The following is a 16288-nucleotide window of genomic DNA, read 5'->3' as shown; positions in this document are numbered from 1 at the left end:
ATTCAGTGATATAGGGCCAAGTGTAATAATGTGAGAGTTTAGCCCTCACATTGGTCGAGTTTTATCTTCAAAATGGGAATACATCTGTATGAGAGTTTAAATCATGAAAGTTTTTTTTGAGTCTAAAAACATGCAGGTTTACTGCTGTATTCTCACATTTCTAAACTCTCACCCTATTACATTTGGCCCATAGTCTAGAAGACATTTTATAATATTTCATAAAAGTCTGGTCAACGTACTATCAGTCTGAATCAGGGCTGGGCAACCTGTGGCACTCTAGCTGTTGTGAACCTACACTTCCCAGCATGCCCTAACAGGAAAACTGATGATGATGATTTAACCTCAACTTAAAAAGCACGAAGACAAAAAAAATAAAGCGATTGATGTTCCTTAAAGAACAGTGTGTATTTTCATATCATGTAGAGCAAAAAAAAAGCCTACTTTATATTGTACCTATCATATGTGTGATGTTTTATGCTGCACAGTGCATAGAAAATACACCATTTCTTCTTTTTAGTTAAAGAATGTGTTTATTTTCTCACTGAACCTGGGTAATATTTAGACAAGCGGTTTTTTTTTTCCTCTTAAATGTACATCTTTGAAATCAATTTCGAGGTTATATTCAAACAACAAATCAGCAAGCAACAGTCCTAACAAAGAACTATACCATTCTTCTTATACCTGCTGCACAAGATGTTTTGCCCAGGGTTGAAAACTTTATTTAAACATGGAATCCCATATGAAAACAACTTAATTGTACAAAACAGTTTTGCTGCTTGTAAAGATTGCTTCTGTGTCCAGAGGAAGAAAAGGAGAAGAAATACAAGCAGCTAAATTACAAAATTCACAACTTAATCTTGATCTTGCACCAACACCAAAAGCCATTTTATTTTTTTCATTATTAAAATGGATGAAACACATCAACCTGCAATTCCCCCTGCTTAGATGAGGGATATGAGCAGTTTCAGAAAAACAGACTGCAAACGAAGCTGGAGATAGAAATTGACAGATCAACATTTATCCCTCATTAACACCACGTTGCTGCGTTAGAGGATTTCTCCTTTTATTTTGGTTATTTTACCACTTCTGCACCATTTTTAGAGTAGTATATTTTAAAGGAATACTAATCTTCAATAAAGCTTGACTTAAATATTCTGTACTCAGATATATATATAGTATGCGGTCAGGATGCTGACGCTACCATTACCGGTGTCAGAATACCGATGCTATCATACCAACCGCCGATATGGCGAAGGTAAGTGACAGGGGAAAGGGGAGGGTTAGGGTCAGGCACTAAGGGGAGAGGGTTAGGTTTAAGGTGTGGGGAGGTTAGGTTCAGGCACTAGGGAGGTGGGGGGGGGTTTAGGGCTAGCATACCGACCAACTGTCGGGATTCTGACCACTAGGATCCAGAATATCATCACATTTCACACTGTGTGACGAGTACTTACATCTGCAGTTGGCAGGGATATTGCTGGAGGATCCAAAGGTCTCTGGCGACTCTAACAACAACCAAGAGGTGGTTTTGAGACCACTGGAACCAACAGCATCTGTCCCTAGAACACTAGTAAAAGCCAGATTTTTAACTCTAGCCGGTAACTAGCCTAAAGGACATTACAGTCAGCCTCTGTACAGCCTGAAATGGTGGATAACATAGCACTATAAATTGCACTAAGCTACACAGCAAATGTAAAAAGATTGCACATAATATGAAGTTTTCTATAATGTGCTATCACAATGGAACACATTGTAATCCATTACATTTCTCAGAGGGGCTGTGCCCGCAAAAAAAATTAAACACAGGAACTCAGTAAAGTGCTGTATAAGCTAAAAATGTTACAGCAAGCTTTCAGAGCGTAAACATGTAGAAGGCTAGTTTTTTAAATTAAAGTATACTACTCTAGAAATGTAGGGAAAACAGCAAATACAAGAGGAAAATCCCTGTAAAAGTTGGCCTTTCAGCACCTAGCAAAGACAGCGCACACACAATGTTGCTTAAAATCAAATTGTGGAAGGTTGCAATAAGGCAGCTGTATGCTGCAACTGGTCTTAAAGCAACATTATCTTTTAGAGAAGATTAACCCTTTCTGTGCCATATATCCATTAAGAGAAGTGTAGAGATCTCTTCTAACAACGCGAGAGGTAATGGACTTAAATAAAGGCTACAAGGCCTCTTCAATTTATCGAGAATTAAAATCCAGACTTCATTGCATCTTAGTACAGGACTTGTAACGGTGAAGCATAACACTCTTGCAGGCAGAACTTGTTAGGTTATGAATCATTTGAAAATACAGAGGATAATAGACAACAAATAAGGTGATATTATCCTAAAGTTTAGAGAGACGTTGATTTGCTTGATACGGCTATTGCAGGTTAAGTTTTCGTGGTTTATTCTCAGCCATCTTATGTATGAACCTCTTTGGCTCTTAGTCTCCATAAAAACAAAATATTCTCCTTGCAAAAGCAAAGTGGTAAGAAAGACCAATGTAACTAAACACTTCCAATCCGGACGGGGACCACAACACAGAGAGTGCTCTAGAATCTTTCCAAAAATGTCACTTCAGTTGTGATTTCTTGGAGACTGCTGAAGGTAATATATGCAGCACGGTGTTTATTTATGCTACAATGAATGTTTCAAAAGTAAAAATTGCAAAACTAAATTCTGAAGTTGTTTTGACAAAAGTAGGGGGAAAGGTTTGGGATAAAAAGGACAAATAAAAAAAAATCCCACAAAGATAACTTTTTAAACCACTCGTCTGACTTCAAAAAATCTCTTCAGGTAATAGATTTGTCCCAGTGTCATAGCAACAAGTACAAGGGCTTCAAAAAATGACCAGAGCACCACTCTGCTGTTCGTGTTGTCATTAACTGTTGAAAAAACAGAAACAAGTCAATGCAAGTTACATAAAACACACTCATATTAATAATCTACGTTTCTAGTCCATTTAAAGAATAAAGTAATCTTAAAGTGGCATGAATTAGATTAAAGCCGCATTAGCCACTAGACAATATAATGAACGATAACGTTCATTATATCGCCCAGTGGTTATTCCGTCAACGACCAGCGGTGCGCTATTTCGCTGGTCGTTGACGACGTTGTTCATCGCCTGGACCTGCTGTCCAACTTGAGGATATCGTCAGGTTGAGCAGGTTCGGGGATGAGGGAGCATGCCGGCACTGAACGATATCGTGAATGATATCGTTCAGTGTGTGTGCTCATTGTCGTTAAGGACATTGAGCACACCACTGCTGGGGACAGCAGCGAATCGTGTAGTGGATATGCACCTTAAGATCACACCTAATCGACAATGGTAAATATGGTCTTTGGTAGGTCATTAGCAGACATAGGAGTTGTGCAAAAAATGTATCATAAGTCAGCAAACAAGAAAGAAAACAAAACATGCAAATTGAGCTATGCCTATATCGCTTCATGTAACCTGAAACAGAGCTCTAAGTCAAACCTCCAATATATCCTGTTAAGAAAATGTTAAAAGCACCATTTTAGAACACATGCAATAGCAGACAAAAACTATGCAAGTTACAATCCATCTATGCTGTATGTATTCATATGGAATCGATCAACAAAAGCTTCCCACACGGGATGGACTTAAGGATCACATATTGCTAGAAATTGTTAACACCTAGCAAGGACAAAACCTTGAAGTTTGCAGTATATAAAGGGATAGTCTGAGAACAGCACCATATGGAGGCAGTTAGGTTAACAGTAACTCAATGGTTACTGACTGACTGGATAATACTGAAAGAGGCGTTGCGGACCACCATTCCAATCTTAATAAGCACTCTTAAAAATATAAGTCAAAACTTTCGTGAGCATTTGCCAGTGAACATCACAACCACCTCAAAGAAAGGGAGCTTTTTTTTTTTCCAGTAATTAGATGGCCAAGAACATGTTCACACAACCATTGCGAACTGACTCAAATTTGCACCATGGACTTGCAGTTAACGCGAGTGTTTTTTTTAAACATTACAAAATATTTCAAAGTTCGCTAATAAAACAGCTAAATGTATTAATTTAAGCTCAGACACATTCATCCCGGTTCGCACATGGTAGAACCTGTTTGACTTTCTCAAATTTCGTTTTAATTTTCTCTATTTTTCAATAAGAGTTATTCAAAGACACGCAGATGTCAGCTCCTGTTCTCACTAATGCAGAGCGCAAATGTTTTGTTTAAACAAATTAGCTAATACTTCATACTTTCATTTTGCGAGAGATATACAGATGTGCATTAATGATAAAGGAATAGTTATGTAATGCCGGCTGTCGGGATGCCTCCTGGCAGAATACAGACAGCGGCATCCCGTTGGTTGGTATCCTGGCAGGGGCCAGGAAAGTATACTCACCCTCCCCGTTAGTGCCTAAACCTAACAACCCCCCCCCCCCAGTGGTGCCTAACCCACCCTCCCCCCCAAAACCTAACCCTGCTACGCTCCCTAAACCTAACCCTTCCCCCAACACAACACTCCCCCCCCCCCCGGCTAACGCTAGGGGCGCCCCGGACTTGCCTCGTTCTGGCTGGAGTCCTTCGGCGTCGGGATTAAGATAGGCGTTGGTATTTCGATGCCTATCTTAAGTTCCTAGTATCACGCTCGCCGGTCCCATAACTACATCCCAATGATGAGCGCTGATAACAACGGTCTTTTATTTTTGTATACTTATAGGTAATTTATATTGCCATGCAGCCGGTATCCAACACAGTATGGCATTTATATTGCCACACAGCCAGTATCCAGCACAGTATGGCATATATATTGCCACGCAGCCGGTATCCAGCACAGTATGGCATATATATTGCCACGCAGCCGGTATCCAGCACAGTATGGCATATATATTGCCACGCAGCCGGTATCCAGCACAGTATGGCATTTATATTGCCATGCAGCCGGTATCCAGCACAGTATGGCATTTATATTGCCATGCAGCCGGTATCCAGCACAGTATGGCATTTATATTGCCATGCAGCCGGTATCCAACACAGTATGGCATTTATATTGCCACACAGCCAGTATCCAGCACAGTATGGCATATATATTGCCACGCAGCCGGTATCCAGCACAGTATGGCATATATATTGCCACGCAGCCGGTATCCAGCACAGTATGGCATATATATTGCCACGCAGCCGGTATCCAGCACAGTATGGCATTTATATTGCCATGCAGCCGGTATCCAGCACAGTATGGCATTTATATTGCCATGCAGCCGGTATCCAGCACAGTATGGCATTTATATTGCCATGCAGCCGGTATCCAGCACAGTATGGCATTTATATTGCCATGCAGCCAGTATCTAGCACAGTATGGCATTTATATTGCCATGCAGCCGGTATCCAACAAAGTATGGCATTTATATTGCCATGCAGCCGGTATCCAGCAAAGTATGGAATGTATATTGCCATGCAGCCGGTATTCAGCACAGTATGGGATATACAGAGTGCAGGCTTATTCCTTTTCTATTTAATTTTTTTTTTTTTTAATTGGTGAACAATTCCAAGACATGACCGTGAATATTCATCAAACCTCTATGAGAAACACTACCCTGCCGGTTCCAGCATCTGTAACAGTAACAAGCAATAGCAGCAAAGTAGCTGGAATTTAATGCCAGGCACACCAGCCTTGTACCATTTTACATCTCCCACATCTACATCCAGGCTCCACACTTACAAAAGAATAGTTTATTACTCAATAACAAAGTCAATGTGTCAGAATGACTCATCCCTTGTTTGATACAAGCAAAAACTTGTAATGTTGGTGCAGGTCTGCTGACTGTAGTTACATGCTAGGCATTATGAAGGCTGCAGTGTTTTCAGAAAATAAATGGAAGAAAATATAGATTAATTGAAAAATCGCTGACTTTATCCCAAATGGGGTCACTACAGAAACCTTAGCTATGACTCACTTGCTCTGTGTATTCTTTCCCGCACTTCCATGTATTCTTGCTCATGCTTAACAGCTGTCATGGCCACAGCAAGTTCATTGATCATCTCCTCCAGCTTGTTCTGGTGTGCTGCATAGTGAACAAACATAGCAAAGTATAGTTTGAAATCCCAAACAGTCAGCACATATCTCAGAAGGCCGTCATTGGTAAGTAGAAACGAAATCAGCAATCCCACATAGTTAATTGAACAATATAAATCTTCTATCAATTACAGTGACACTAAAGCATGCATCTTTGTTCTTCTACATATTATCTCCTTTTCAAAACACCTCTTAAGAGTGCAAATAATATGACTGCCAGGTACAGACACAGGCTCACAGCTTTCAGCATGTCATATAAAAGGGCAGATAGGTAGAAAGGGTACAGAGGATTTTACAATGCACAGAGCCCAGAGGGCATTCCAAAGCCACTCTGCTCACTACATCATGTGTCATGCAACAGTGGTTGCCATGTTAGTTCATGACAATGTGCAGTATTATAAATCATTAATAACAGCCTGAAGAAACAAACCAAGAAAAATTGTAAAAACCAACATTCTTTACATAGCTTGCCACAGTGATTAAAGAACAAAGAGACACCTGCTTTATTTATATTTTAATCGCCTACGAATAATGACTAAATTAGTAAATGAGTGTCTCTTGAATTTTTAGTTACAAAAAGATGGCAGATCGCAACTGATCATATCTCAGAGAAATCAAGTCGCCAAGAATGTTTTAACTAAATTGTATATATACAGATGTGTCAGTCTACATTTATCCTCAATACGCCACGCAGCGCCACATGCCTGGCATGAGTGAGCCACCAGGTCGGTGCAACTCTGCTAGCGTTGGGCGTCTTTTTTTTTTGCCGCAAATGTGTCTAAGTCAGAATGCAATGCGACTAGGATGCATAAGGAGAGACTGCTAATAAATTTGATATGCGACACTATATCTGTGTGCGAGTCTGTAAACGGAACTTGGAATGAAAAAAGCCGCAGCCACTTCATCTTAGCACAAATAAGTCATTGTATGCGGATTCAGAAACTCAGTCGCACACAGATATACAAGTGTCACATATCAAATTAATCAGCAGTCTCCTGGAGCACACTAGTCACATCACATTGCCACTTAGATGCATTTTCATAAATAAAAAAAATACACCCGGCGCTAGTAGTTTCACGGGACGTGGTGGGACAAGAGGGGGTTTGGCGTGACTGAAGCAAAGATGTGCGAGGACACATCTGTATAGAACCCGCAAGCAAAGCAACTATGTTTATATTATCGGTTGAGGAAGTGGAAGCTGTAGTACAGGTGTAATTGCTGAACACTGTGGGGGGAATTCAATCAGGTGTGAGTTTGGTTCCACAAAGCAAATTCACAGCATATTTGCATTACGAATTACATTTGCAATTCAAATCCTAACTCGCATTTCTTTTTCAGAGTAAAGCCGCCTGTTTTGGTTTGCACCACCTGAGCAGGTGAAAAGGTAGGGAAATTCTTTATTCTAAGATAAAAATGTCGGGACTTGCTTCAGAACCCCTCAGACAAACCCCCCCTCCAATGACTATTTAGGCATTTGGAATTTTTCAAGTAGCTCTATTGGGTCAATAATTGCATGTAATTTTTGGGGTGAAAAAAATAAAATGGCCTCAAATTATTCCAATATAAGATTTTTAGTTACCTCACCCTAAATTTACTAACAGTATTTCAAAGAAAATTTGCTTTTTATTATTTATTTTTAAAGTCGCTTCCAATTAGCCCAAAAGCATTTTTTTTTTTTTTTGCATTTTCTGTTTAATTCCTTTGTAATTAAACGAAATTCTACAGCTTTTTAACCTGTTCTATCGTTTTGTGTTTTATTTAAATGCACAAATCAGTCATTTGACACCTTTTAAAAGTGTACAGTACTTTCTTTATGGCCACTAACAGTCTTCTCTATGATTCTGCTAACGAAGGTTTCAGTTTTTTGGGATCCAGGAAGGTCTCCCCACTTTTTCATGTTATTTTACCGGTTTGCTTTTTAGACAAGATTCACACACACTCACTGCGAGTAGTGCGAATTGGCATTTCTAATTGAATTGTGCGTATCTTGGGTACGCGCATGGAGGTGAAGTGTGCCGATTATAAGGTGAAGTGTGCGCGTTTATCACCTTTTGCAAACTCGCACCTAATTGAATAGCTATAATGCTTCCTCTGTATCGAATTATTTTTTTTATATATTTCTGCATGTTGTAACTTCAATGCACAGAAATATACATATACTTAAATACCTGGTTCACATAGAAGAAAGAATAAATAAAACCATTTGAAAATAAAGCCTTAAAGCTTTTTTCAGCTTAATGTTAAATTAAAGCTGTATTTTACTAAAAGGACCGTTTCCAGGTAGAATTCCCCCTCTAAAATATTGTCCAAAGAAAGCAAATGAAAAACGGCATGCTAACATTCAGTACCACTGCAATATTCCAGAATCCTGTAAGTTAGGGCTTTGTTAGGCAAGTAACCAAACTTATTCTCCCTGTGCCTGCAGCAATCCACATCACTGCCATGCCCACACATGGAGGGATTAGAAATGAAAATAAATACACGTTACATGTTACTCTCTACACAAAACAGTAGAGACACTTTAATCAGCTTTCAAAAAGTAGAAGACATACCATCCCAAGTATCACCACCACCACCTAGGAGAATTGCAAGACATAACAACAGAGAAAAGGACGTAATAGTGAGGTGAAAAACTTGTTAAGCCAGAATGATGTATCTGCTAAATGTAAAGGGATAAAGATTATGTTTCCATGGGTAATTTCACGAAGGCGAATGTACTGTACTGATAGTAATGACAACTTAACCACCCAGAAATATGAATTGTAAAGTTATCAGAATTGCGGAGATAAAGTATAAGACATTACCACCATTAGTGAAATACTCAACAATTCACTTGGCTCTCTTAATACAAGAAAGCGTCAATAGTGGTTTAAATGTAGGAAGCCCATTTAAATGCTTACCCTTTTCTGGTTTTTAAACCAGAGGCAAGGGCCACCATGCAGTTTTAGGTCTTCACTGGGTGCATTTTTACACAGTTACGACATTTCGCACACTCCCGACCCCAACTTTCTTGATTAATTAAATCATTCAAAGACGAACTGCAGTCGTGCCCAATGGGGCAAATGGTGCTAGTATAGGAAGTTTATAGAAAAGACTAATACAAAAAAAAAACACTACATTTTGGGCGGTGTTCAATTGTTATAGCACGCCCAATCTCCCATTTAAAGTGACAGGAGATCGCGGGGCACTATTCAATTGTTTCAGGTTTTTGCGCTGATCGCACCCATAGTGGTCGGGTTTACCCCCGACCAAAGTGCTGGGCGCGATTGTGAAAAGCGCCATTTGGGCGCCCAAACAGGTCACTTTTCGCCCATTTCAGCTCTCACCCCCTTGGGGCTGCAAGCTGAAATGGTGCGCCGGCAGCTGTTCACGCCCGACAGGAGCAACAATTGAATAGCTCTTAGGCTTTAAATATCAAATGGGGAGCGTACATATTTTCTTGTAGTGTGCTGCCTACTAAGGGTGGGACTTACTACTTTTCACTGGCCCCTTCCAGCAACAAATAATCCCCTCCCCCACAGACACTGATGGTGCAGCTAATACCCTCAAGACAATGCCATAGATTTGTATAGAACACAACTCTGCATTAAGTTCTAATACTGGCATTGACGGGGCAAAGCAGAAATTCTGTATGATCAGTACAGTTTGCACCTTTTGTTTTTGACTCAGGTAGAGGTTCCTGTGGGGGTAATAAAACCATAAATGCAATGGTTCTTGGAATGGAACCCCCAACAGTTCGGGGGAAGGGGTATGTTAGGAAGAGAGGTTGCCATATTCTTTATCCCATTAGTCTGTGTCATTAAGATGGTTGATAGAGACAAAAATCAAAACAATATGGTGGGGAAACTATTCCTATGATTCCGGCTGTCCTGCAAAACAAAGATTTCTTGTTAACTTATGGGAGGGTAAGACATTTGGGAACAAATGTATTAGTGAGTTGCAGGTAGCAGCAAGATGTAGTTGCTAGATTTAAAGCGACTATTTGTTTTAAGACAAAATCTAGTTTTCCCTTAAATAAAAAGTTGCCGCTGCCCGCAACTTGCAGGGTATTACATTTGGGCAAGAGTGGCCAAGTAGATTTGGATACAATTTATAACAAAATGTAGGCATTAAGTAGCCTAGTTTGTCCATTAAACATATGCAATCTGCATAATATGATGAGTTGCCAGTAGTTTAAGATACCAGAGTGTATATACTAAATAACATGCATATTGTCAGAATGTAAGCTAAACGTGTAAAATATATTCTAAAGCTTTCAATAATAGTTTTTAGTAAAACATTCCCTACCTTCTGTTTCCATGTCCTGGCCTTTTGGGGCTTCTCCTATATCAATAGTGAACATCACTATCTTTGGAGTCATTGTTGACATTCTGTTACTGAAACAAAATTTGTAAGTTCCATCCATGTGTGCAGCAAAGGTGTACTTTCCACTGGACTCTCTGTCTCCTTTATATATTCCTTTATTGTCAGGACCAGTAATCTGAAACAGAAAGGCAGTTTGTTTTCTGAAAAAATGGTCCAATAACATTACCTGAGGGATTGAGTTATATGCAACTGTATTTTACATATTGATGCTGGCTTCAGATGTGACCAAAGCAATTACATTGAGGGGCTATTATGTGCATTGGTAACAAAAAAATGCCAGTATCCTGGATGTGCTCCTAACAATACCTGTTAGATAAAAACAAATAGTCCTGATTTAAAATGGTGAATGATATCGATAAGATATCTTATTGATTAATTTTGACAAGATGTTTGTATGGTTAGCATGTCACAAACATCTATCAATGACCAAACTGATCTGTTATCAGCAATGTATGGTACAAGTTTCATGTTATCTTTATATCTTATTGACATTTTGTATACTGCACCTTTTAAGAATTAGACAATGTAGACCAGGGACTCTCAACTCTAAAGCTGGGTACATACCATACGATATATCATCCAGAAGCAGATCTGAATGATATTTCGTACCCATCGTATAGGGTGTACGCCTGCTCCGTTGTTCATTGAATCATCCAATCAGCTGTGCTGCAGAGCAGATGGAACGAGTCAATGCATGATGTAGTATAGTTACAGGCAGCATGTAACGATACAGTGCACTGTTATACACCCGATCAGGCAGTGTGTGCGGCAGGCACTGTGTAACATTACATTGCTCGCCCCATCGTTGAGACGCACAGTTGTATGTGTATACCCATCTTAATCCTCAAGTAAAGGTCCCCATACACCTGTGATATATTAGACAATTCACTGATCCACAAGCGCCAGGGCATCTGTGAAATTTAACATGTTGGATTTCACTGATCGCAATCAAAATATGATCGTGATCAGCAAATCTGGGATTTTTAACATGAAGAATTTCACAGATTCCCCAAAGGAATCAGTGATGATCGATGGCCGCCAATCGGCATTTCCGACCAATGGACTGTTAGTTCCGGTCAAATCAGGGAATTGGTGAAACTGCAGCCAGATGTAGTGTTCATTCTAGCATCCTGCACCTGTCACAACCCGTGCAGTTCTTCTTTCCTGCCTGGAGCGTCGCTCTCTGCTCTGGTGTTTGTAGTACACTCAGCTGATTAAACAAACTTTTGTGATACAGACAAGTGTGTGCTAGAAGCACCAGAGCAGAGAGACAGGCAGTATAGAGGAACTGCACAGGTTGTGACGGGTGTAGGGTGCTAGAATTAGCACTACAGATGTATGGGGCCAACATGTCATGATTTGAGGATTTCAGTAATCATGCACAGGTGAGTTAATATGTTTTACTGTGTCACTAATTACTCCCATCTGCTTTCACAGACAGAAATCCACAAAACATGACCTGTTTGTGGTATTTCAGGAAAGTGGTTGGGAAACCCTTGGTCTAGACAAACATTGTTACCCTACAACTTTCTTTTATCTCATATATCTCAACATACACAGCACAATATAGCCCACTTAAACCCCTTTCACACGGAAAAGCAAATTGCTGGGTCAAGCATTTAGACCCGGTAATTTGCAGATCAACACGGGTCCTTTTTCTGTGTGAAAGGGTTAATTTTGACCCGGGTTGACCCTTTCACACAGAAGAAATACCCGGGTTGATCCGCAAATTATCAGGTCCAAATTCTTGACCCCTGGCGATTTGTTTTTCTGTGTGAGAGCGGGCACAGGCTGGGACCGGCCAAAAAAACAGTGTACATCCGACATTTGATTGACAGATTTTTTTTCTTTTTTTGCTGGGTTTTTCAAGTTTTTATGTGTGAAAGTGATATTAAAACATCATGTCAGCCCATATTTGGATCAGACTTTTAATTTATTTATTTTTTAAATACTACCAAAGACATTTTGTGAGCAGGTTTGCAGCAGTGATGAACTGGAGAGCGCTGGACAGGAAAGCAGTTGTATCCACTTACAGAACCCTCCATATTTCCAACATACCTGTCATTACTGGTACAAATAACAAAAGCCACTTTTATTTTATTCTCATATGGTTCTGTACAACACAAAAGCTTATCTGATGCTACCAAAGGAAAAGCATTCAGTAGTGTGCTGCTCCCTTATATGGAAGAAGCAATACTATAGCTTAGATGAAATAATACATTTTCCACGATGATGACAATGACAGAGCGGCAGCTGGGTGTTCTGCCAGTCCCACTGCTCCGAGTCAGCACAGAGGTTGCATTATGTCAGGGCAGACTCACCTCCACATCGATATCCAGGAACCCCCCCTCCGCCACCTCGAAGATGAGGCCCATCTTGGTGCCGGACGTCACATGCTCGTAGTAGCATTCCTCTGCATGAGCATCGATGCTCACGAAGTAACCCGAGGCCGTGGCGGAGAAGAAGGCGACCAGGGCTACGAGCTCCGATATCGTAAACATGGCGAGGAGCGGCTGCGGACGAGCGAGCACAGACCGGGGAGCTTAGTGCTGAGTCTGGGCCTCACTCCGAAAGAGGCGTCACCTCTCCAGGCAGCCGGGGAGCGAGCAGCTAGTGCCACGTAATGGCTGTACGGCGGCCGGGCTGGGACACTGTCACATCCGGGTAATCCAAGCTCAGTGCAGACCTGGCAGCACAAGGATAGGCGCTGTTACGTAAGGCTGAAAGGGAAATGGCAGCGGCCATTTTGTTTATGGGCAAATGTTAGGGAATTAAAGGAGGATTATTATGTTACATAGTTGCAAAACCGGTCCTTTCAAATATGTGCCCCTCTCCACAACACTGTCACGGTTACTGCAAATGAACCAAATGTAATGGTTTATCCATTTTATTCCACACTGGATGCATTTTTCACATACTTACCAATATTTGAAAATATTCTCATTGCTGAAGCTTAAAAACTAAATACTGAGCACTGTGACCCAGAGTAATGATTGACAGCAGACTTGAAATTGTTATATTGGTGAAATGGTCAGTCAATCAGTGCCATACACTAACAATTTTAAGGGCCGATTGATTGGTGGAATCCAACATTTTGGACAACCTGATTTGGCACTTCCGATCACTTTTTCAATCGGATTCACCAATCAGGGAATTCCATACATTCACAATTTACTGGGACAATAATCTGCAAAACAGGAAATTGCCTCAATTCATCGCAGATGTATGGGGGCCTTTATACACAGAATAAAAAATATTTTTATTCATAATTTTATTTACCAAGACGACATTCATAATGTTGACACTGATTAAATGTTGACATGTTAGAATGTTGACATATTGTCCTTGGTGGCCCAGCGGTGACTTACCTGCTCGCGATGACTACTGCAGCTCCAGCGGCATCTGCCAGGTCCAGGCAGTCATGTGGGTGTGGCCACTGGAACAGACATCTGATGGAACAGGGGTTCCTGTAAGTATTCTCCGCCTAACCCTATTCCAGACCCTCCAACATGATCCGTTCCATTAGGTACAAAATGCTCTGCTCCTGGACTTCCCTCTTAATTGATGATTGCAGACACCTGTGCTGAAACACCTGTCTCATCTATTACCTAGTTCAACACAGGTGACTGCAATCATTAATTAGGTGGGAAGTCCAGGAGCAGAGTGTTTTGTACCTGATGGAAGGGGTCATGTTGGAGGGTAGGCTATTCCTCGGCAGGTGCAAGGTCTGTCGGCACCCTAGGCAAAGCTTCAGCCTAGCTCCACTGCTCCCAGAGGTGGCCACTAGTGTTTATATTATATATCTATATATATATATATATATATATATTAGGGATGTGCAGGCTCGGATAGGTTCGAGTTTGCACGTGGAGTTCGGATTTTTCCCTCCAAAAAAACGGAACTCAGAACGAGGCAAAACGTCATCTTACATGGACGAACATCATCATTCCTGGACAAAAGACCAGGAATGATGATGTTCGTCCATGTAAGATGACGTTTTGCCTCGTTCTGAGTTCCGTTTTTTTGGAGGGAAAAATCCGAACTCCACGTGCAAACTCGAACCTATCCGAGCCTGCACATCCCTAATATATATATATAGTGATCAAAGTGGTAATTTGGTAATTTCGATCCCCCGGCCATTCTCAATAACTGATTCCTTCACGCTCTTGCCCCCTACACCACTAACTGCCTGCTTCACTCTGTCTGCCCCTTTTTCTATTCCATCTCTCACACCCTAAATAAACAAATCACTTTTTAATACATATTAAAACACAATAATATAACTCCAGCATACTGATGCCATAAGATGAATGGACAGGTTAACGTGATAATCCACTGGTTGAAATAAGTATGGTGTCACAGTACCTCTGTGGTTGGTACACAGAGGTATAGTCACTAGTAGGACCGTTGAATCTGCCCAAAGAAAAAAATTCATTTAAAAAATATTATATAGAGTACTGTGTAGATGAAGCGTATGGTAACTCTGCTAGAAGGATATGCCAATAAAAAATATCTTCTATTTGTATTGATTGTTTCTTGTTCTCTTAATAGTATGATCCACATAGTGGTCTTTCCATCTACCTATGTGCATATTATCTCCATAGTATTTGTGACAATTTAAATATCTATTTAGCTTTTATCAAATGGGTATAGCTTAGTTGGTTATCTTTGCAATATTGCAGTATAACACGTCAAAACATCTAATGTATTACTGCCTTTTATCCAGATACCATATGTTATATGTATATACACAATTTTATGTATTTATGTATTGTGTGTTATGAATATATATCTATGCATACATGGTTACTTAAGCAAGTGATAGTTTTTATTTATAAAAGATTTTTCTTTCTTCTTTTTTCATTCATTATTCATTTATTATATATTTTTTAACAAGATGAATAATTTAATATAGTATGTGTCCGCTGCTAGAACTATTGATGTTAATAGTGGACAAAAGAACTAGCTGTATTTATCATGCTGCTTTAAACTTGGGAATTAATCAATTACTGACAGGTGATTGAGCCTAATTACAGGCTATTTAAACCCTACTGTGGACACAGCCAAGTTATCCTGCCTTTTTGATAAAGCCGCTGCTAGCGGTGAAACGCGTTAAAGGGAACACAATTGCTTCATCTGTGTACCCCCACATCTCTGGAGCTAATACTTGCTGCCTCCGTGGAGCCGCACATACAAGCTTTTTCAGCTGTGAATAGCCAGTCAATCCATTACTGGAAGGTGACTCACTCGCTGTGTGGTGCAGGATTTCCCCTCCACAACTTACCAGACATCAGCTGCGAGGACACGGCTTACATCAGTGCGGCACGAGCACATCCACAACAGAGGACGGGCTATACAACTGACCGCAAGGTCACTTTTCTGTTGGTAGGAACAGCGATCCCACTGTGCTGCCGGAGGATACACCAAGTGCGGCAGTGGCAGACCTGTCCATCTGAGGAAGTGTTGCGGGTATGTGCATTACATGCGGACACTGTATCAGTTAATAATTAGCTATTAATTTTATATTGGCATATCCTTCTAGCAGAGTTGCCATACGCTTCATCTACACAGTACTCTATATAATATTTTTAAATTTAATTTTTTTTCTATGGACAGATTCAACGGTCCTACTAGTGACTATACCTCTGTGTAGGAGAGACTAACGAGTTATTGTACCAACCACAGTGGTACTGTGACACCATACTTATTTCAACCAGTGGATTATCACGTTAACCTGTCCATTCATCTTATGGCATCAGTATGCTGGAGTTATATTATTGTGTTTTAATATGTATTAAAAAGTGATTAGTTTTTAATTGAATTAATCTTATTTACCTGGTATGGTTCATAGATTTAATGTACCTGTATTATAATAAGCTACTTGGAA

General features: G+C 40.3%; 1 protein-coding gene across 2 annotated transcripts; it reads right to left on the bottom strand.

The window, feature by feature from the left end:
- Positions 1-1488: 1488 nt before the first annotated feature.
- TMED2 (transmembrane p24 trafficking protein 2) lies at positions 1489-13065 on the bottom strand. Of its 2 annotated transcripts, XM_088449151.1 has the most exons (5): positions 12723-13065; positions 10324-10516; positions 8589-8612; positions 5918-6025; positions 1489-2868 (listed from the first exon to the last, which is right to left on the bottom strand). In XM_088449151.1, the coding sequence occupies exons 1-5, from the start codon at positions 12900-12902 to the stop codon at positions 2744-2746; spliced, it is 630 nt and encodes a 209-aa protein (XP_088305277.1). In that variant the 5' UTR covers positions 12903-13065; the 3' UTR covers positions 1489-2743. The 2 variants fall into 2 exon arrangements, with proteins under 2 accessions (XP_088305277.1, XP_088305278.1); XM_088449152.1 differs by lacking the exon at positions 8589-8612 and having other exon boundaries at positions 12723-13062.
- Between the last annotated feature and the right edge of the window lie 3223 nt (positions 13066-16288).

This window comes from Taudactylus pleione, unplaced genomic scaffold (assembly GCF_031769625.1).
Source record: "Taudactylus pleione unplaced genomic scaffold, aTauple2 ptg000479l, whole genome shotgun sequence".
Classification (NCBI taxonomy): domain Eukaryota; kingdom Metazoa; phylum Chordata; class Amphibia; order Anura; family Myobatrachidae; genus Taudactylus; species Taudactylus pleione.
Note: the sequence above shows the minus strand (reverse complement) of the source record. Positions and strands in the feature narration are given on the sequence as shown.

Bases quoted from the DNA above. Each gene is read 5' to 3' on its own strand.
- TMED2 (XM_088449151.1), bottom strand. From the start codon at position 12,902: ATGTTTACGATATCGGAGCTCGTAGCCCTGGTCGCCTTCTTCTCCGCC. The intron at 8,613-10,323 runs GTAGGGAATGTT...CAATTCTCCTAG, and splicing joins CCAGGACATGGAAACAGAAG to GTGGTGGTGGTGATACTTGG. The intron at 2,869-5,917 runs GTGAGTCATAGC...TTTTTTCAACAG, and splicing joins GGAAAGAATACACAGAGCAA to TTAATGACAACACGAACAGC.